We start from the raw sequence: 21,853 nt of genomic DNA, 5'->3' as shown, positions 1-21,853 counted from the left end.
TCTTAAAAGTGTAGAAAGGTTGAAGTCCCCTGGTGTAGAGAATGTTTACTACAACTAAATAGAATGTTTATAACCGTAGGATTTGGGTGAAAATATTTATTATTCCAGTTATTTATTTTTTAGGCATTCTAGTTTATCAATAAGTTCTAAATTTATGCACAAAGTATTTGGAAATTTTCTTCTTTATTTTGCTTTTTTGTTTTAGGGTTAACTAATGAGACTTAAAAGTAAAGTAAGCTTAACGTCCAACCATCAATGAAAGGCTTACCCATAAATTTGACTTCCTCCTGCAGTACTTGGAAGTCTGTAAAGAGGCTTCTAAGAGTCAAATATAAAGGCGTGATGGTGGAAGGTGGGTTTATTTCCCGCACTGAAGTGCAAGCTTTGTCTGTAATGTTGGTCTTTGCTTTCTCGGATACTCTTTAGGAGAAGAACAGTATATTGTTGGTATGTGAAGAAAATTTGTAAGTTAGAATCTTGAAGTCGAGAGGGTGTGACACCAGATTTTTTTTTTTTTTTAGATTTCAGGGTCATCAAATAATAATATAATATATTTGGGGGGTAAACTCTGATGAAAATTTGACGCGATTTGTAAAAAATATTCTGTTCACTATTCTCAAATAAAATTTAAATAAACTATTTTTAATAAATAAACTGAATAATAGTCACATGTATCACATGTGATCTAACCTCATTACAATGTAGAACATTTCTACAGTTTATTTTATATTTTTTGTGAACTATTGAGAAATTTTCAATGCTGAGTGTATTTAATGTTTAAAGAAAATGCTAAGAAATGGAACAAACAGAGCTCTCTGTGCTATCAGGTTTTTGCCCAAATTTATAAATATGTTATCTTAACAATAATATTATTTTGGTCATTCAAATAATAGTTTTATATTTGCGCACAAAATATTTAAACGGTTTGGATTTACTGAAATTGTTTTTAAGACTGATTGATTCTGAAAAGATTAGATTAGATTAAATTAGGGTGGCCTCAAGGCCTGCGCCACCGCGACCCCTATGGATCTATTGTGGCTCCCCGGCTTTAGAGCTCATCCTCCAGACCCGTCCGTTTAATCAGACTCTTAATTCTGGAGAGTGTCTCCTGGGTAAAGCTCTCAGGCCTTGGTTTTTCCTCCCCGAGAAGTAACATCCTTAGCCATACGAGCCCCTCACACTGACACAACACGTGCAGTACCGTTTCCTCCTCTTCCTGACAGAACCTACGAAGGCTATCTTTCTGCCAGGCCCATACGATGCATGTGTTTTCTGAGCCTGCAGTGGCCCGTTAATAGGCATACAATTATCCTTATAGCCCCACGGCCTTGACGGATTAATTCTGCGGTCAGCCTCGGCTCCCCATTCTCCACCACCACCACTCCTGAGCCCTACTCTGCACGCATACATTGATGGCCGCAGACTTAACACATTTCGAAACCCCAAAGCAAAGTGTCCCGCAGAGCCTTCCCGGGCCAATAAATCTGCCACTTCGTTCCCCTTGTGTCCTGAATGACCAGGTAACCAAACTAGAAAGACCTTATTCTGGTCACTAATTTCCTTCAGGGCACCCAGGCAGTCCCAAACCAGCCTTGATTCTGAAAAAGAAATGTACTGCATATTATTTTATATCATTTTTATTGGAGTAAAAACTTTTCTTTTACGAATATATTGGTTTCGTGACGGTAAATTGTTAAACTTAGGATGGAAGATTTGCGAGGGATCGGTCAAATAAAACAACTCGTCTCTTTGCCAACGTTTCGACAAATATATTGTCCTCTTCAGGGCCTGGATATTACAAATACAAAACAATTTATAGAGACAGTAACATAGAAAAAACAGTAAAAATCAGTAATATAAACATAAACTGTAAAATACAATAAATTTTTTTATAATTATTAAAACTTAGAGACAGAGATGGAGAAGCAGGTATACAGGGTGACCAAAGTTATATGCTCCACCCACTTTTTTTTTTAACGGCGGGAAATTACGAAAAAATAAAAAACATGTATTTAATCATTTTTGGTCTAGTTTATTTTCAGTGATTGACCCATTTTTTGAAACCCCTGTATCTCGAGATACAGCATCCAACTTTTGTTTTTCAAATGGAACGTTATATTTTTTGTTGCATATTTTTGTAGCATTTGATCTCCTAAAAACAACAAAAAAAAGTTTTTTGAAATCGGTTGGGTTTTTCAAAAGTTATGAGTATTTAAAATATGAAAAACAAATTTCAGTTTACTGTCAAAATTACGTTATTTTTTTTAAAGAATCTATTCAAACTGGACACAATCAACGGATAGGCAAGCCAAAACTCTGGACTCCCACGCTTTGCTTGTAGCAGCACTTATCGTGGCAAAGTCAAGATCTAGGCAGGCTAGAGTAATTCGACGTTTCTGATCATCGACTGAAGCCACGGGATGTGTATATACAGGGTGTTCAGCATAAGACTACGGTAACTTCGGGAGGCGATTCTGGGCATCATTTGCAACAAAAAATTCCATATAAACTATGGCTCGATTCGGCTCCGTTTTATAGATATTTTTAATTTTATGTTTTTTCAAGGTGTTACTACTTTTTAGCAAAAAGTTGTCTATATTTCTCAAACTATTAAAGCTACAGCTATTTCAATAAGCTCATTAGAAAGAAGGTTAAATTTCCTTTTAAATAAGCTAATTTGTATTCCAAAATAATTCTATTAAGTAGTTTACTTTGTAGCCCAAACATAAGAAATAGCAAGTTTCTAATTTTTTCCGAAAACTTTGACTTCATTTTTCTCAAAAACATTTTATATGAAAAAACCGTGCACTATTCAGGAAAAACATCTACATACGATCACCTTTCGAACGGTATACAATAATTGGGGTTATGTTAAAAATTGATGCAGAAATCTGTGATTAATTTCAAAAAAGTAGGCCTCAAAACAGCGTCGGCATTATGAAAGGAATTCACCTACCATAAGAATGTAGCTGATCAGAATCATCAAATCCAGTACGATTTTTTGCAAACGTGTAATTTAATAATTTATTTATTTAAGAACTATTTTCAAAAATATGAAATTTACATTACAAATAATAAAATAAAATAAAAAGAAGAAAAATGAATATGATGTAAAATGAATGTTAGGTACCAATTTCGAAAGAAAGGATTTTCGTTTAACGAAGTTAAAAACTGACATGTTTTATCCTAATACGGTTTATAAAAACAAATAAGTACAACAAGAAGAAGAGATAGTTTAAAGTCTACATTTTCATTAGATATTTAGTTGTCATTTAGCTATTATTATGCCAACGTTTTCGAATATTGAATATCGCGATATGTTAACATCTACGGTTTCGTAGATGGGAATAGTGGAAAAGCTAGGCGGGAGTATTCGAGATGTTTTCCTGATAGGGTGTTCAAACGCTAAAGACGATCGTGGAGGTGTACTGGCGGTCCGGTGAAGTATTCCATCCACTATTATTTAATTTGGGGATCAGAGCGGGTAATATGTAAGTTCTTGGCTTAGTAATGGATTTGATGATTCTGATCAGTTATATTCTTATGGTAGGTGAATTCCTTCCATAATGCCGACGCTGTTTTGAGGCCCACTTTTTTGAAATTAATCACAGATTTCTGCATCAATTTTTAACATAACCCCAATTATTGTATACCGTTCGAAAGGTGATCGTATGTAGATGTTTTTCCTGAATAGTGCACGTTTTTTACATATAAAATGTTTTTGAGAAAAATGAAGTCAAAGTTTTTGGAAAAAATTAGAAACTTGCTATTTCTTATGTTTGGGCCACAAAGTAAAATACTTAGTATTATTATTTTGGAATACAAATTAGTTTATTTAAAAGGAAATTTAACCTTCTTTCTAAAGAGCTTATTAAAATAGTTGTAGCTTTAATAGTTCGAGAAATATAGACAACTTTTTGCTAAAAAGTAGTAACACCTTGAAAAAACATAAAATTAAAAATATCTATAAAACGGAGCCGAATCGAGCCGTAGTTTATATGGAATTTTTTGTTGCAAATGATGCCCAGAATCGCCTCCCGAAGTTACCGTAGTCTTATGCTGAACACCCTGTATATATATAGTTTAGATATCTATTTATTTTTTAATGATAAAATTGTAGCAATTGGCTAATTAGACGTGTCTGTTCTAAAGTTCACTGTGTTGTTCTGTTTCACTATATGTGGCACATTTCTAGAGAATTACGTTTGTGATGGTTCTATCCCTATCGAGTACTGTCACATTCTGGAAGTCAAAGTTATGTTTATTTTCAATGTGGTGTCTAAGTAGCGCGGTGGAATTGTCGTCTTTTTTTGTCTTACAATCATACTGATGCTTTTCTTTTACTACATGTGGGTGCAGTTAGTGATTATTGTGTGCATTTTGCCACCATTACCAAGCAATTATTATCGAAAGTTGGTAAATACGTACATTACTAGAAAGATATTATTTCTAAGGAATCTGCAGTTTTGGTATGTTAAGAATTAAGATTACTAAGAAATAATATCAACAATTGGGGAAAGAATTTATGTGTAGAAAAATTCACCCATAATATTTGTTCAATATATTTTCAAGAATTACAATTATTAATGGAGAAATGTAGTATCACTCACAGAACCTAATCGTACATTACATTACATATTCTTATTTCGTAATAAATTGAACGTTGAAAATAGTAGTAAAAGAAAGACACGTGTGAGTCTTCATTCACCAGATATTTTTGGTTGGTCTGGATCTGGTTATTGTAAATATCTTTTCTTAAATTACAATATCACTCACGTACTATGGCCACAGTGAATGGGATGTTATTTTTTTCGGATAAAACCCAAATAATATTCAAGAACACAGTCTGTATTTCTCATTTTATTTTAACTCGTTGAGTGATTATCTTGTTTGCTGTTTCTTTGTGTAGCTGCTTTCCAATGAGAAGATTTGCTTGCTTGGCAATTATTTTTTTTAATTAAAATTTGTATCATCCATATAAACCAGAACTTGGTGAGAAGATTCCGGTAACATTGTGTAGCAGATACCTGACATTTGGCTGAATGATTAGGAAGAAACTAACATCAATTTGAATAATATATATAATTGGGTAAATGTGCTTGAGAGATATCTTGATTAATTGGTAAATGGTTCATTTGCCTTACTGAAATTAATAGAATGGCTGAAATTTCAAAAGCGGATTACAAAATAGGATTATTTGAAAACAGTAAATGGGGATTGTAATTGCTCGATGAGGTTATTATTAACTGTTTTTAGCCTCTTAGAACTGTGATTATTTGATAATAGTGATTATCTGTAGCTTATACTTGACAATTCTCATTCTGCTAATCCTTATTAGGGGATTTAAAGAAACTTTACTGTGCATATTCTTGTTTACTCTATTCTCATTTTCCTTTTAAAATTGCAGTAAGTTTTAGTGTCGTCATTAATTGTGGAATTTGAGTTTTCACTTATTTTTTTTACATCTGAGGACAACATTCCTAAAGATCACATTCTAAGTTCAAATTCTAAAAATGTAAATTCTTCAACTTTCAAACTTAATATTATGTTTAAAGATTACATGTTTTTCCTTTCAAAAAATATTTGTTAATCCTAAACTGTCGATTAGTAGGTGAGAAGGTGGTAATATGGGTCAGTCTTGTTTTACCTTGCATATTTTGAACATTACTGAATTTAAAATCTACTCTGAAGTAAAATCATAGACATACATTATTTGTATTTGTAAATTTGGAGTCCTGATTGGATTACAGCAAGGAGTCTGGGAGTTACACTGAAAAAGCCTGTGGTGGTGCCATATTGGGTTTTCAGAAAGTGTGGTCCGTAATATGGGGACACACATAATAATTATAGTTAATGTTCTCGTTTCTCCATGAATTGTAAAAAATAAGCCTTAAATATGCCACAAAAACTATATTTTACACAATTATCGTACATTAAGGATAAAAAATTAGGGTGTAATCAGTTTTCTTAGAGAAATGTCAAGACATGATAGGTGTGTGGACTGGACACAAAAGATCACAAACAAATAACTCCTTTTCACATGCAGTGCATACCATATGAGCCCAACGGCAACAAACAATGCACTCAATCCACATTTCTCCGAGCTTTGAGTTCTTGAACTTTTCTCCGCATCTTCATTATCTGGTGTCGAATTTTGGAGTGGAGTGGACAAATCCGATTCACCTGATGAAACTGAAACTTCAGAATCGTCTTCAGAATCTGTTTGTTTTGATAATAGGCGATGCAATTTTGACTTTGGGGGCCCTGAAGTGAAGTGCAGCTTCTCGAATACCAAGTTCTTTCTCCCTTACAGTTTTAATAGCATTAACCATGTCCTTTTCATCCCAATTTGTACGTTTGCCTTTCGGCGATGGTCCTAATTTTGTTCTAGGCATATCTTTTTAGACCCTTTATAGTACCCTTTAAAAAAAAACATAGTTTCGTCCTCAGTGCCACTTTTCACACTTGCTTGGCAGACGATTAACGAGGTTGTTATGTGGGACAACGATGTCCCATAATACCACCTTACACCGCGTACAATATAACCTCATTTTTGTTTCCAATATACATTCATATTTGAAATTCACAGTACTGGCAATTAAAACTCTCTACTTTCTACATTTTTAATGTCTAAGGCTAACATTCCTCGGTATTAACCAAAAGCAGAGGAAAATCAACCTTAAGAAAAATTTTTTAGCACTGACAAAATCAACGCGGTCCTCTCTTGGACAAAGCTGCCACTCGATTGGACGCGCTGCCTTCTGCAGCAGACAAAACCTACCCCAAAGAGTAGTAAGGCACCAAAAACTAACAGATAGCCACTACTGGGTTCACAAAAACAGGGGTGTCCCAAATTATCACCTTTTCCTCTATGTTGAATCAGCAGTTTATGAAATACTTTTTTAGGAAGTTGATTTATAAAGAGTTTTGGGACAGCTTTTGTTTGATAAGGCTCCCCTTTTTAGTACTAATTCAATGAATTCCAAATCCCCTTCTAAAACCTTAAATATTAAGTAAACAATCTAGAAAGAAAGCCATTTAAAAGAGGTTCTATTAAATGCTTCAAATTATTTATTTATTATTTTTTTTTTTTGTAATTTTCTATTAAAAACTTTTACCATGTTTCTCCACTAATGATGTTGGCCAAGCAGAAACTTAATGCTTACCAACTAAATTGTCATTCCTATCTAATATCAAACCCAAATATTGAAATTATTTAACCTCCTTGATCCTAAATATTCATTCTCCGTTTAGTTGAAATTTGTGGCACAAGAACTGAACAAATCGACCTAGATTTCAATCAATTATCAACCAAAACTACTTTTTCCAACCACAACCAACATTCTTATACAATTGTTTGTTACAAAAAAAATATATATATATAATAATATTAATAATATTGAAGATAAAAGAAAAGAAATTGCCTGACAACAAATATTCTCACTTAATCTTGAATTAATGAGGCAAATCACGTCATTTTTTTTTTTTTTTTGGAGATAAATAAAATTGAAAACAAAGAAATACTTATTAAATGAAATAAAAGGGAAATAACGTAGTCGTCAGCAGCAGTAATAATGAAGGGTTTCGACATTTTCTTTCATTCCTAATTGGAAACTTTTTCTCCTATTCACAATGACTAAAGAAAGGTTGGAATTAGTAAATGTTCTTTTGTTCAGCTTATTCACTGGGTTATTTAATTATAATTTTCTTTTATTATTTTTCCCCCCCATTTTGCTCCTAAATTGCCCTCAGATTAAAGTATTCAAAAATCTGTATAATATTTTACGAGGGTCGTTTGAAAAGTCCGTGCAAAGTCAGAGAGATAGCACTACTGGCGCGTATCGAGGTTATGTTTAGTTAGTAGCATCTCTTGGAAGAACACGCACCAAGTTTCAGCCAGATCGGTCTATTTCATTGTGTTTGGCATTCGTTTGAATCGAGGAAGTCGAGTGATTTTCAAAAAATGGACGAAAAAGAATTTCGTGTGTTGATTAAACACTACTTTTTGAAAGGCAAAACGCCTCAGGAGACTAAAGAGAAGCTTGATAAACATTATGGTGACTCTGCACCTTCGATTAGAACAGTTTATAAGTGGTTTCAAAATTTTCGGAGTGGCCATATGGGCACAAGTGACGCTGAACGTTCTGGACGCCCTGTTGAGGTTACTACTCCAGAAATCATTGATAAAATCCATGATATGGTGATGGATGACAGAAGAGTGAAGGTGCGTGAGATTGCTAGTGCTGTGGGCATCTCGAATGAACGGGTACATAATATTTTGCATCAACATTTGGACATGACAAAGCTATCCGCAAGATGGGTGCCGCGATTGCTCACGCTTGACCAAAAACGAAATCGTGTGAAGTGTTGCAAGGACGGTTTGCAGCTGTACCAGAAGAATCCGCAGGACTTTAAGCGTCGTTTCGTCACTGTGGATGAAACATGGTTACATCACTACACTCCTGAGACCAAAGAACAATCTAAACAATGGGTTACCAAGGGGGAATCTGCGCCAAAAAAGGCGAAGACCGTTCCTTCGGCCGGAAAGATTATGGCGACTGTCTTTTGGGATTCGCAAGGAATAATCCTCATCGACTATCTGGAAAAGGGTAATACTATTACAGGTGCATATTATTCATCGTTATTGGACCGTTTGAAAACCGAGCTGCAAGAAAAACGCCCACGATTGGCCCACAAAAAAGTCCTTTTCCATCACGACAACGCACCAGCTCACACCTCAGCAGTTGTGGTCGCAAAATTAATGGAAATAGGGTTCCAACTCGTTTCACATCCCCCCTATTCTCCAGGCTTGGCTCCCTCGGACTACTATTTGTTCCCCAATATGAAGAAATGGCTGGCGCGAAAAAGATTTTATTCAAACGAGGAGGTGATTGCAGAAACGAATGGCTATTTTTCAGACTTGGACAAATCCTATTATTCGGAAGGGATCAACAAACTAGAGCAGCGTTGGACGAAGTGTATAAGCCTAAAAGGAGACTATGTTGAAAAATAAAAAAGCTTTACCCCAAAAAATTAAGTAGTTTTTATTTTTGCACGCACTTTTCAAACGACCCTCGTATATACACAGGAGAATATATTAATCAATCAATATTGCAATATTTGTTGAACAAAATTGCATTTTTTTGTTTTCCCTTGGGAAGGCTAGGATTTATTTTAATTTTATTTTTATTCTATCTTCGGATGTAAAAAGCCATTGATTATTACCAATGATACTTCTGGGAAATAATAAATTTTTTATAAAGCCTTTGTTTAGGATTGCACATTTCTATACAACATTTTGTAAAAATCTATGTGAGCTCATATCATTTTATTTATGTTCATTTTATTGAAACTTTCTGACAGGCGCGTTGTAAAAAATTTATTGCATTTAATATTTTTTTAAAAAAGTTAAACATTGTTTAAAAAAAGAAGATGTTAATTATTAATTAAATTTTATTCATCAAAGAAAATTTCAAGGTTATAAATTCACCATAATGATAACAAACAAAACGAAGTTTTCCTAATAAAAACAAGTTCTGCAAGCGGAAAAATATAACTTGAAATTAAATTTTCTTGAAATAAATAATTAAAATACTTGTTGAATGTTGGTTCATCTTTCTTTTTGTTTATTTTTCTAGCGATTCTTAGTTACAAATTTTACAAACAGAGATCGCTAGCAACTGTATTAAGACTTGTCTCCTCTTTCAGTGATTAACACATAGTTTGTAAACTTTGATTTACTGTGCTTATTGTGCAGCTTTTGTGCTTGAATCATTTTCCTTACAAAAAAGAAAAATATATTCGTAGCTAGAGAGTAGATTCAGTGTGATGTCACACCTTTATAATATTAAAGGGTTTCAATATTAGAAACATTCCAGAAATAAAAAAGGTCAAACGAAAGAGTCAGTTTATTGAATACATTTTTTAGTTTTGAGTTTTATTTTTATTATAAAATGTTTTTATGCAATTTTGTCCTAAGGGCCGCCATTTACTCGGGCTTTAGTTTACATCTTTGCACCTGTGAACACAGATTTCTTACTTTTTTGGCTGAAAGTAGCATAAATGTTCTTTCGTGATTTTCTAATATTACTAGCCGATAAATTTAAGTATTTTTGATTATTTTACAAAATATCTACAATATTCTTTTACACAGTTCTATAGCATGAGCTTACATAATTATATTTAAAATTAGGCGCTACTATTCGTCGGACTGCGACTGTTACTCCTTTGTGACAAAAGAAATGGAACGATATCTACAATGTCGAAAAGATACTAAACTGGACATGTGCATAATAGATGAGAACATGGTTGATCCTTGTTGGGATCAACCGGAGATTATTGTGATTGGTGCTGGTATTGCTGGACTCTCAGCTGCTCAACGATTGGCTGGAAGTGGATTGGTCAAGATTAAAGTAATCGAAGCGACACATAGGTAAAGTTACAAGTATAAATAAATGTTGGAACATTTATTAACTTACAGTTAGCTTTAATTTGATTAGGTTATCTGATCCTATAAGGTTCTTACAGCTCACTGGTTAATGATAAGACAGTGTTGCCTGTCTCTATAATCTGAACCTCTATAAGTTTTAAGAGAATATCGTATGAGTTTGCAAATTGTTTTATTTTATTTTTTATTCTGTTCCTACAGATTAAGTAATTCAGAGTAATTATTATGGCAACTACCATTGTTAGATGTTATTCAGTTTGAATTTTTCAGGGCAGGAGGCCGAATTCACAGCTCCTGGTTTGGCAATGTACCAGTAGAATTGGGAGCACCATTTATTGAAGGTGGAAGCCTGTCCAATTCTGTTTACACTCTTGCCTCCCAAGAATCATTGATATCAAAGCCACCACTGAAAGAAGATCCTTTCGCTTCTCTCTGCGTGACTAGCGATGGTCGTTTAATTCCAGCTTATATATCACAAGCTGCTATAGAATCATTTTTTGGGATTATACAAAGTGCGACTGAACTCTACATAGCTGCTAAAGATTATAAAGATTGTGGTAGATTAAGAACTTTTATATGTAAACAAATGGAACATGAATTGGAGGCATTTCCCCATAGATACAGAGATTTTGCTTCTCGTGTTATGATGTCCGAAGCATTATTATTAAGGAATAAAATTGGATCTGCTTTGATAGATGTTTCAGCAAAAGATTTTGGTAGTTATGCGGAATTGAGCGGAGGTCGTGTTAGAGTAGCTTCTGGTATGATCGGAGTACTTGCTTCGTTATTAAGAGCTATGCCAGAATGTGACACAATCACTTACTGTAAGCCAGTGACTAAGATAATCTGGACAGCTAAGGACGAATATGAAGATGAAAAGAAAACCATTAAGAAACCTAGAGTAAGGGTAGTTTGCTGCGATGGCCGTTCCTATAAAGCCGACTATTGTGTGATAACGCTCCCATTAGGCGTTCTAAAAAAACATATGGACTCCATGTTCTTACCAGTATTGCCAAAATCAAAAGAAAACGCCATAAAACGTCTAGGTTATGGCCACATTAACCATGTATACTTTGAATATAACCATCCGTTTTGGGTCTGGAATGAAGGTAGCCTACGTCCTTGTTGGAGGTTTGACGAGATAAAAGATGATGGATACTGGCTGAAAGGTATCGGCTTAATCGATGAAGTGCCAACCAGCCAGCAGATATTATCAGTGACCGTTTCAGATGCTGCCGCTAAATGTGTAGAAGAATTGTCTGAAATTAAATTAGCCGAAGACTTTACTCGTTTTCTGAGACAACTTTTGAATAATCCTACATTACCATATCCAGCAAATGTTATGAAAACAAAATGGAGCTCATGTCCTTTTAGTCTAGGCGCTAAAACTTACATAAAATATGGCGCAAATGTTGGAGATATTTGTGATCTAGGAAGAACGGTACCAGATGAATGTGACCCAGAAACACCGGTTTTATTCTTTGCTGGCGAAGCAGCGGCTCTCGGCGCGTATGGCACCATGCATGGCGCTCGTATGAGTGGTATCAAAGCAGCTGAACAAATTATTAATTACACTAAAAAATTTCAAGGAAAACCAGTTGAAAAACATGAAGAAAGTGTTTGTACGAAGGCTGAGGCCGCAGTTTAATGGTGTTTTCTCTCTTTTTGTTTGTAATTAAAGTCTGATCACAAGTGCAAAACTTGTTTCCTTCTATTATCATTAAATAATAGACCCAATATTGCAAAAAAGTGAAGGAAAATTCTACGATCAAGCACTCTCAAGTAACAAGCAATGTTGGTTGGAGTAAGGTCCTTTTTTTTATGCTAGGGCGCGAACTGAGCGGCAGGCCTGGGCGCCAAATTTGAGAGCCATATTTAAAGAGTCTATCTTGAAAAGTATTGAAGGAGATTCCTTTAAAGTAAATAAAAATCATGAATTTCGCATTATTGATCCACTGAATTTTAGAAACTCATTTAACCTCTCTTATTACATTAATTTAAAAAATAGGTTCCAAAAAACATTCTATTGAATAAAACTTACGAATTTTGAGGTAGGGGTTGTCATTACCAGGTAACAACCAAACTAATCCTAATATTAAAATGGTAAATTATAGTTGAAGAAAAGTTAATGGAACATTAACCAATCAAACTGCTTTATCCATTTCATCAAGCTTAGAGGTTAGTTGTACCAATTGATGATTGGTTAACGATGAGGGCAACCAATATGTTTACCAGGCAATTACTTTAAATTTTACTCGATAGAATTAAAAAATGATGTAGATTTTAGATTTAGATTTTACACGTCGGGACGGAACCCCTGCCCCACGGCACTGCAGCCACCAAGAGGCTTATTGTGCCTTCCCTTAAGTCTAGTAGGCGAAACCTCCCCTTCTATGAAGGTTGAGAGCTTTCCCTACCAGTTCCTCTGCGCTACAATCTCCACTGGTCTGAAGGTACCAAAGATTTCGTAGCGCAGTCTCTCGATTGCAAAGCAATCGAATAACAGATGAGAGGCCGTTTCTTCCTCTTCCTGGCACAATCTGCACATAGGTTCCGAGCTAATAAGCCCTAACTTGTGCTGGTACTTCCTGAACCTTCCGTGCCCTGTGAATAGGCCTGTAATCAGAGTGATCTGATTCCTGCCCAAACCTAGAGTAACTTTGGCGCTTTGTTTGCACAACAAGGGCATAACCCTCTTGCTGTATTTGACCCCAGGAAGCATCACCCAGTACTTTTCATGCTCTCTTCAGATCCCAGTCTCTGAGAGCCTCACGAACTGCACCCCTAGTGATCCCCAGGACTGGAGGAGTACCAGCTCCATTCCTGGCCAACTGATCAGCTATTTCATTCCCCTTAATCCCCACATGGCCCGGCACCCACTCCAGTCGGACTATATTGTGCCGAGCCAGTTGATCTAGAGCCTTTTTACACTCCCAGACCAGGGAAGAGGTAGTTTTGAAGGAAGAGAGGGCCTTCAGTGCCGCTTGACTGTCCGAAAAAATGCAAATCTCCCTATTTCTAAGATTCAATCGCAGATTTTCCCCAGCGCGTTTTAATGGCAAAAACCTCGGCCTGAAAGACGGTGGCATATCTCCCAAGAGCACTCTCAATGAGCACCTTACACTCCAGCTCTGGTCAAAAATGATGTAAGGTGAGAAGCCATAGCAACTTTGAGATTTTGTACTATTTAATTGTTATGCTTTTGAGTTATAGGCTCGCAACTCCCACGTAAAAGGAGTTTTGAGTCTTTTCTAATAGACAGGGGGCGGCTTTGAAGGTGGTGATATCTCGTTCAGTCGTGCTTTTTGGTGGAATAGCCAGCTTCACATCGATATGTTCTTTTAGTTGTTTGGTACCAGATCATATAGGGATTTTAGGAAACGAAAAGGTGAACAGACTGGTCTAATTAGGAGACTAACTCCTCTAAAATTCAGTATAAACATAGAATTGAAGATAAAGTATGGAAGATACAGTTAAAAAAATAAAATCTTTCGAGATTTTTCACCCAAGATTTTGTAAAGAAATGGTGTTTGAAAACAAGAATACTTCTCGCGTGTTAGTTTCTACTCAGCTTAACAAAGCTTTCCAATCATTGATCCTTAAAATAAATTATTCAGATGTTTATCCCATAATGTGCTCAATCGGACGAACATAATTTAAATTCAGATCTCTACGATTTAATAGGATTTTGTTGCTTCTCCAAATGTCAGAGATTATCCCACTTTGACATAGATCTAAGAATATCTTTCTGTTAAGGCAATCTCTCTTTATATTTGCACTTTATATATTCTTTGTTTTTTTAATGTTGTGTGAACACATAGAATATTTTAACCTTCTAACGTGTTATATTTTTCGCTATTTCTTATATGCAGCATATTTAATAGTTCCAGTGTAACAAATTACATACTAAAACATGTTTTTCCTTTAACTTAAAAGCACAGTTTTTCATTTATAGAACCATCAGTTTTACCTATTTATGACCGGCCTACTTTACACAATATCCTTTTACAATCATTCTTTTGGCAGCCATCCTAAAGTAATAATTTCTAAGTTATTGCAGATGGATATTCCAAATATTTTTCTCACAGTTTTGGAAAAGTTACTTTCATACAGACAGTATCTATTATCAGCTGAAATATTAATATATATTTGTTGTAAATCATGAATTAGAATTATCTGTTCCACTGGTTCTAAATGGCAATTACCTGTATACAAGGCGCCACGGAAGCCGAGCGGTTAGAAGCGAGACCTGCGAAGCTAATATGTATTTGAGCTCCTAAAATAAACAAAAAAAAATTTTTTTGAAATCGGTTACGTTTTTAAAAAGTTATAATAATTTAAAATATAAAAAACAAATTTCAGTTTATTGACAAAATTACGTTATTTTTTTTTAAAGAATCTGTTCAAACTGGGCACAATCAACGGATAGGCAAGCCAAAACTCTGGACTCCCACGCTTTGCTTGTAGCAGCATTTATGATGGCGAAGTCAAGATCTAGGCAGGCTAGAGTTATTCGACGTATCAGATCATCGACTGAAGCCACGTGATTAGGGTTACTGTACACTTTATTTTTTAGATATCCCCATAAAAAAAATAGTCCATTGGGGTTAAGTCCAGAGATCGAGGTGGCCATTGGATGGGACAATGATTCCCTAAGCACTTTTCATGGAAATTTCTGTCCAGGTAACCTCGAACAACTCTCGGGCAACCATTTTGTTGAATATACATATTTAGCCGACGTTGAAGAGGAACAACTTCAAGCAGAACTGGCAAAATGTCTCTTTAAAAAAGTTAGATACCTTACACCAGTTAAGTTCTCTCTGTAGTAGTATGGGCCGATTAGTTTATTTCCTATAACTCCACACCAAACGTTTGTAGAAAAAAAAACACCTGAACGTCGAATAACTCTAGCCTGCCTAGATCTTGACTTCGTCACCATAAGTGCTGCTACAAGCAAAGCTTGGGAGTCTAGAGTTTTGGCTTGCCTATCCGTTGATTGTGCCCAGTTTGAACAGATTCTTTAAAAAAAATAAAGTAATTTTGACAGTAAACTGAAATTTGTTTTTCATATTTTAAATTACCATAACTTTTGAAAAACCTAACCGATTTCAAAAAAATTTTTTTTTTGTTTTTAGGAGCTCAAATACTACAAAAATATGCAACAAAAAATATAACGTTCCATTTGAAAAACAAAAGTTGGATGCTGTATCTCGAGATACAGGGGTTTAAAAAAATTGGTCAATCACTGAAAAAAAACTAGACTAAAAATGATTACGTGTTTTTTATTTTTTCGAAATTTCCCGCCGTTTACAAAAAAAGTAGGTGGAGCATATAACTCTGGTCACCCTGTATTCATAGCACCATAATCATAATTTTAAATCCAAAATTTACTTAGTCCATTTTCTAGCGAAGGAGTAAAAAAGATGTTAAGAAAATATTTCTCAGGGTTAACACCCAATGGGAGGGTCATTAAAACTGTATACAATATTCCATCTTACCTTAAATCTGCATCCAAAATCCATTAGTTCGCCATTTACCATTCCAAATCCTACCCAGGTAATCCCTGTCGCTAGCTGAAGCGTGAAACACGATAAACCATTTTTAATCGCATTAAATTTTGTATCAACTTCAAGAAGTCCAGATATTTAGCAAAGCAAAATTTTTTTATCCCAGGGCAAGCAATCGATATATTTATATTGTTAATTTAAGATGCGTCCAGCATCTGTGGTTATGGGTATCTGGAGCTTATTTTCAGTGCACTATATTTGCCATTTCAGATGGTGCCAATTGCTGAATTTGTAACCGGGATCTCTGCGTGGAAATCAAGACCGCTAACCATTTATTAGCTTAATTCCTTCCCTATGCAATCAAATAGTTGATTTCTGCTACCAACGTTTTGATTGTTCTTCTTGTTCCTCCGAATCCATTGCCCTCGTACCGGATAAAGAGATGTCGCTCCTGTAGAGGCTTCCACCAACTGTCTATATCCTAAATCATCCCTTGTCTACTTCCCTAATCTCAGAAACTCTGCTGAACCTTCTGGGCCTCCACAAATTCTTCTTGGCTTTCCTCTTTTCTTAATATCTTATATCTTTTTCACCAGTTTTTCCTGCTCCACACTTAGTAGGTTGCCAAACTAGCTGATTGTCATCTCTTCTGTGGATTTACTTGTAAGATCCTTCTTATATTTCTAGCCTTAATCCTTCTCTATTTTCCTCAGGTATCGCAACTCTGTAACCTGAATCAAACTTAGGGTAAAGTAGGGTGAGATGGCCACCATTTTATTTGGAGAGTGCCTGCAAATTTTTGGTAAGAGCTAGGCTTACTTTATTATTATTTTTGGAAACCTCATACGCTCTCAAACATAAGATAGGGAAAAAATTTCAGAAAAAATGCTGAGGGAAACATTTTTTTATTCTTACAAAAAAAAAAAAAAAAAAAAAAATAGCAATTGGCCATCTATCCCCACTGGGTTGGGTGAGTTGGCCAATGCAACTTGGGAGAGATGACCACATATTGTAAATGGAATTGCACTAGTAAAACGTAAAAATATCAGAAAACCATAAATGGTTACTTAATATTTACTTATTTTTCTTCTTTTTAAATGCGCTTTTACTACATTTTTGCAAGTGTATGCAAAAGAAGAGCAATTTTCGTGAAACCACTTCCGGCATATTATGCATTCCAACCAATCTTTTTTTTCTGGTCTTGTAGCTTTCCCCATATCCTGTACATTCAGTTTCATCGATTTCTGAAATGGAGGTCACTTTCATCTTCAAATTCGATTCCTGTTTCGTTCTCTTCAGCGGAACTTGGGAATGGTGAGCGTTTTCTTTTTCGGACAATCCTTTTCTTTCAGAATTGTCTCTTTGGGGATGGTATTTCCTGTTAGTTTGGATTTCTTTGCAACTCTGTTTTTTCACAACAGCAATGTGCTCGAGAGAAGTTAATAAAGTGGCAACAGACTTGGCTCGTTTTCTCGCAAAGACGACAGTTTGGGTGTGGGGTTAATACGATCTCAAATTTTCTTCAGTATAATTTCCGCGGTTAGTGTTCTGTCTTTTATACTGAGTTGGCATTTTTCTGCAGTGAATTGGAAACTGAGCCAAACTATAACAGAAAAAAAGTAAAAATAATTGGCCATCTATCCCTACTGTTTGATGGCCATCTGTCCCGAATGCTAGAGAGAGACGGCCAACAAGATAAACATAACTCAACGCGTACTTTTTGACAGTTTTAGAAGTTAGGATTCATTAATGTGTAGTATACTTTCCTAATATGTAAAAAACAACACTAAAATTTCGACAAATACATTCGCTGCAGCACGCAATATGCAACTGTCATAAAAATTTTTGTTGAGACGATAATGTTTTTATTCTCTGAGTTAATTAATAACGCATTGACGCAGACCAAAATGAACTCACTGTAGTCAGACATGAAGGTTCATCACTGGAGAGGTCACGCAGCGCCGTCGGTCGACATTTGCGATTAAATTTCGGCTGTTGGCCATCTCTCCCGATTGGCCATCTCACCCGACTTTACCCTATGTGTTTAAAACAAAATTAATTGGGTTTTATTTATTTTATAAGAAAAACTTCGACGAATTATCATTTTACATTTTATTCACGTCATTTCAAAACTGAATATAGAACTGAATTAAACAACTCCCAATATTTTCTCTTAGAGAATTCAAATAAACAAACAATGGAGATTAAACAAAAGGATTATTAAAACAATAAACCAGTATTTTATTATTTAATTAATATTCACGGCTGTAAATTGAAAAAAGGTATGTAGCTAACAACAGTTTTAGTATTACATAACTGTTTTGTTTAAAAGATAATATTTCAACATTTTATCGATTGTATGCAAATTAAAGTTCCTATTTAAATGCAATAATGTTTCTCACAGTATAGTTTGAAACAAAATTGAAAAGCACACATTGCTATATATAGCATAATATCAGCAATAAAATATTTTTGAAACAATTTACTGCCAGTTTCATCAAATTTACTTGATGCAACCATTTGTTGTAGCTGTAAATATGGCTAATAAAGTGAAAAAAAGAATTTACATATTAAAAGTTTATTCAGTAGAAAACCTGCATCGTATCTTGGAAAAACTTTATTGAACAAAATTCCATCTTTTACCCACTAGAAATAAATAGGCTATAGGAGAAAGTAAACCGTAGGTAAGGTTTCTTTGCCTTACAGTTAGCCTGTAAGAGGGTCGTTTGAAAAGTCCGTGCAAAAATAAAAACTACTTAATTTTTTGGGGTAAAGCTTTTTTATTTTTCAACATAGTCTTCTTTTAGGCTTATACACTTCGTCCAACGCTGCTCTAGTTTGTTGATCCCTTCCGAATAATAGGATTTGTCCAAGTCTGAAAAATAGCCATTCGTTTCTGCAATCACCTCCTCGTTTGAATAAAATCTTTTTCCCGCCAGCCATTTCTTCATATTGGGGAACAAATAGTAGTCCGAGGGAGCCAAGTCTGGAGGGGGGATGTGAAACGAGTTGGAACCCTATTTCCATTAATTTTGCGACCACAACTGCTGAGGTGAGAGCTGGTGCGTTGTCGTGATGGAAAAGGACTTTTTTTGTGGGCCAATCGTGGGCGTTTTTCTTGCAGCTCGGTTTTCAAACGGTCCAATAACGATGAATAATATACACCTGTGGTAGTTTTACCCTTTTACAGATAGTCGATGAGGATTATTCCTTGCGAATCCCAAAAGACAGTCGCCATAATCTTTCCGGCCGAAGGAAACGGTCTTCGCCTTTTTTGGCGCAGATTCCCCCCTGGTAACCCATTGTTTAGATTGTTCTTTGGTCTCAGGAGTGTAGTGATGTATCCATGTTTCATCCACAGTGACGAAACGACGCTTAAAGTCCAGCGGATTCTTCTGGAACAGCTGCAAACCGTCCTTACAACACTTCACACGATTTCGTTTTTGGTCAAGCGTGAGCAATCGCGGCACCCATCTTGCGGATAGCTTCGTCATGTCCAAATGTTGATGCAAAATATTATGTACCCGTTCATTCGAGATGCCCACAGCACTAGCAATCTTACGCACCTTCACTCTTCTGTCATCCATCACCATATCATGGATTTTATCAATGATTTCTGGAGTAGTAACCTCAACAGGGCGTCCAGAACGTTCAGCGTCACTTGTGCCCATATGGCCACTTCGAAAATTTTGAAACCACTTATAAACTGTTCTAATCGAAGGTGCAGAGTCACCATAATGTTTATCAAGCTTCTCTTTAGTCTCCTGAGGCGTTTTTCCTTTCATAAAGTAGTGTTTAATCAACACACGAAATTCTTTTTCGTCCATTTTTTGAAAATCACTCGACTCCCTCGATTCAAACGAATGCCAAACACAAAGAAATAGACCGATCTGGCTGAAACTTGGTGTGTGTTCTTCCAAGAGATGCTACTAACTAAACATAACCTCGATACGCGCCAGTGGTGCTATCTCTCTGACTTTGCACGGACTTTTCAAACGACCCTCGTAAATATAATTTATGAACACGTTATGTTAACTTTTATTTAAATGCTCGCCAAAATCTATTGCTACAGTTTTTCTATTTTCAAAGTAAATTTATTCCATTGTAAGGGGAATTTCCCAAAGGTGGGTAAGAGAAACAATAAAGTATTTAAGGAAAATAAGTGGTAACTTGAAACAATTTTTGGAAATTGAAATTTAATATTCCTTGCATCATTTTTGCTTGCAGCATCTTTTTAATAATAGTTTTTTCTTACAGGATTGCAGTTTTCTGTTTTTCTTCTTATTTTTAATGAACTTTTCAGTAATGGGCTTCAAATAAAATCCTAATTTAATCAGAGGGAAATAGAATACATTAAATTTTTACATCAGATATTTTTTTTTTTTTGGCGCATCAACAGCTGAGGTTATTAGCGCCCGGAGCTTTTTCCCGTGCACTGCCGGCCTCCGGACAGTGTTCTCTCGTTACAGACAACACTGTCCATCACCGGACAGTGAGCTGTAAGAAGCTCCTAGGAAGAGAAAATCTAAGGGTCAGCTGCTGGATTCGAACCCGGTACCTCCGCGTGGGAGCCCAGTATGCTAACCTCATAGCTAATCCCTTCCCTCATCAGATATTTGTTAAAGAAATAGTGTTACCATTTTGCAAATCTTTTCCTTTCTACTATTAATCTCTCTATTTTTACTTTAAAAGGGTGTAATATTTCAACTTTGCAATTGCCTATTATGCATAGATAGGGTTGCCAACTCTATAAAAAAAAGGATACCCTAAAAAAAAATCAGGTACATTCAGGGCCGTCGACAGGATTTTGGGGCCCGGGAATATACAGGGTGTTCCAGCATTAAGACTACCGTTACTTCGGGAGGCGATTCTAGGCATCATTTGCAACAAAAAAATTCTATATAAACTATGGCTCGATTCGGCTCAGTTTTATAGATATTTTTAATTTTATGTTTTTTTTGCAAGGTATTACAGTAAAAGCTCTTTATTCGCGGGGTATATGTTCCATAAATATGCCGCGAATACAGAAACCGTGAATACGGAATGGTAATTTATATGGGATTATAGGGGATACGTTCCTAGCTGACAAAATAAAAAAAAAACAAATATATAAAAAAATCAATTTAATTGAAGTTTTTGAACATTTTGATTAATTATCTTAAGGCTTAGGCAATGGTTTGAAGAATTTTGTAATTTTCTCTTGCTTGGCAGTTTTTAAAAGCTTTTGTTTCCAGTCAAAGTTTGAACTTGTCACTACAACTACCATCAGGTTCTTTAAAATGAGCGTAAAGATACTTTGCCTTCTCCCGAACCATTGGACCACTCAGGGGCACCCTTTTTTGATTGCGGTCTTCGATCCATAATGACAACGCCACTTCCATTTTTTCTATTGCTGGATCACGAACAATTGCTTTCATTCTGTGCGTTTACATTCTTAAGAATCGGTGATTTTGAAATCACCGATCGCGGCGAAGGCGGCTTATGTCAAAGTCCTCGGCGATATCATTTAACAACATACTTTAGGCAAAGTTGTAATAAGATCTATTTTACTTTTTTTATTAGTCCATTTGACGGCATTTACAAAGGATATTGGGTTGGATACCTATTGGAATCCTTTTATTATCATAGTGTACTTCCGCGAATATAGGAATTGGGTCGCATTTTTTTAATCCGCGAATAGTGAAAACGCGAATGAAGGGAGCGCGAATAAGGAGCTTTTACTGTACTACTTTTTAGCAAACATTTGTCTATATTTCTCAAACTATTAAAGCTACAGCAATTTCAATAAGCTCATTAGAAAGACGGCTAAATATCCTTTTAAATAAGCTAATTTATGTTTCGAAATAATAATATCAAGTATTTCATTTTGCGGCCCAAACATTAGAAATAGCTAGTTTCT

The 21,853-nt window shown here is 35.4% G+C and overlaps 2 protein-coding genes across 2 annotated transcripts in view; both read left to right on the top strand.

Annotated features, from left to right (window-relative positions):
* Positions 1–21,853, top strand: part of LOC141447108 (opioid-binding protein/cell adhesion molecule-like) — a 771,975-nt gene that overhangs the window by 594,556 nt on the left and 155,566 nt on the right. The window lies entirely within an intron of this gene.
* Positions 680–12,147, top strand: LOC141447106 (peroxisomal N(1)-acetyl-spermine/spermidine oxidase-like). The gene is made up of 3 exons (XM_074114308.1): positions 680–827; positions 10,193–10,432; positions 10,718–12,147. The coding sequence occupies exons 1-3, from the start codon at positions 787–789 to the stop codon at positions 12,093–12,095; spliced, it is 1,659 nt and encodes a 552-aa protein (XP_073970409.1). The 5' UTR covers positions 680–786; the 3' UTR covers positions 12,096–12,147.

This window comes from Rhodnius prolixus, unplaced genomic scaffold (assembly GCF_049639745.1).
Source record: "Rhodnius prolixus isolate KJV_2025 unplaced genomic scaffold, Rpr scaffold_7, whole genome shotgun sequence".
NCBI classification, from domain to species: Eukaryota; Metazoa; Arthropoda; class Insecta; order Hemiptera; family Reduviidae; genus Rhodnius; species Rhodnius prolixus.
Note: the sequence above shows the minus strand (reverse complement) of the source record. Positions and strands in the feature narration are given on the sequence as shown.

Coding starts and splice junctions, on each gene's coding strand:
- LOC141447106 (XM_074114308.1), top strand. CDS start 787: ATGCTAAGAAATGGAACAAACAGAGCTCTCTGTGCTATCAG. Junction 828..10,192: donor AGAGCTCTCTGTGCTATCAG/GTTTTTGCCCAA, acceptor ATTTAAAATTAG/GCGCTACTATTCGTCGGACT. Junction 10,433..10,717: donor GTAATCGAAGCGACACATAG/GTAAAGTTACAA, acceptor TGAATTTTTCAG/GGCAGGAGGCCGAATTCACA.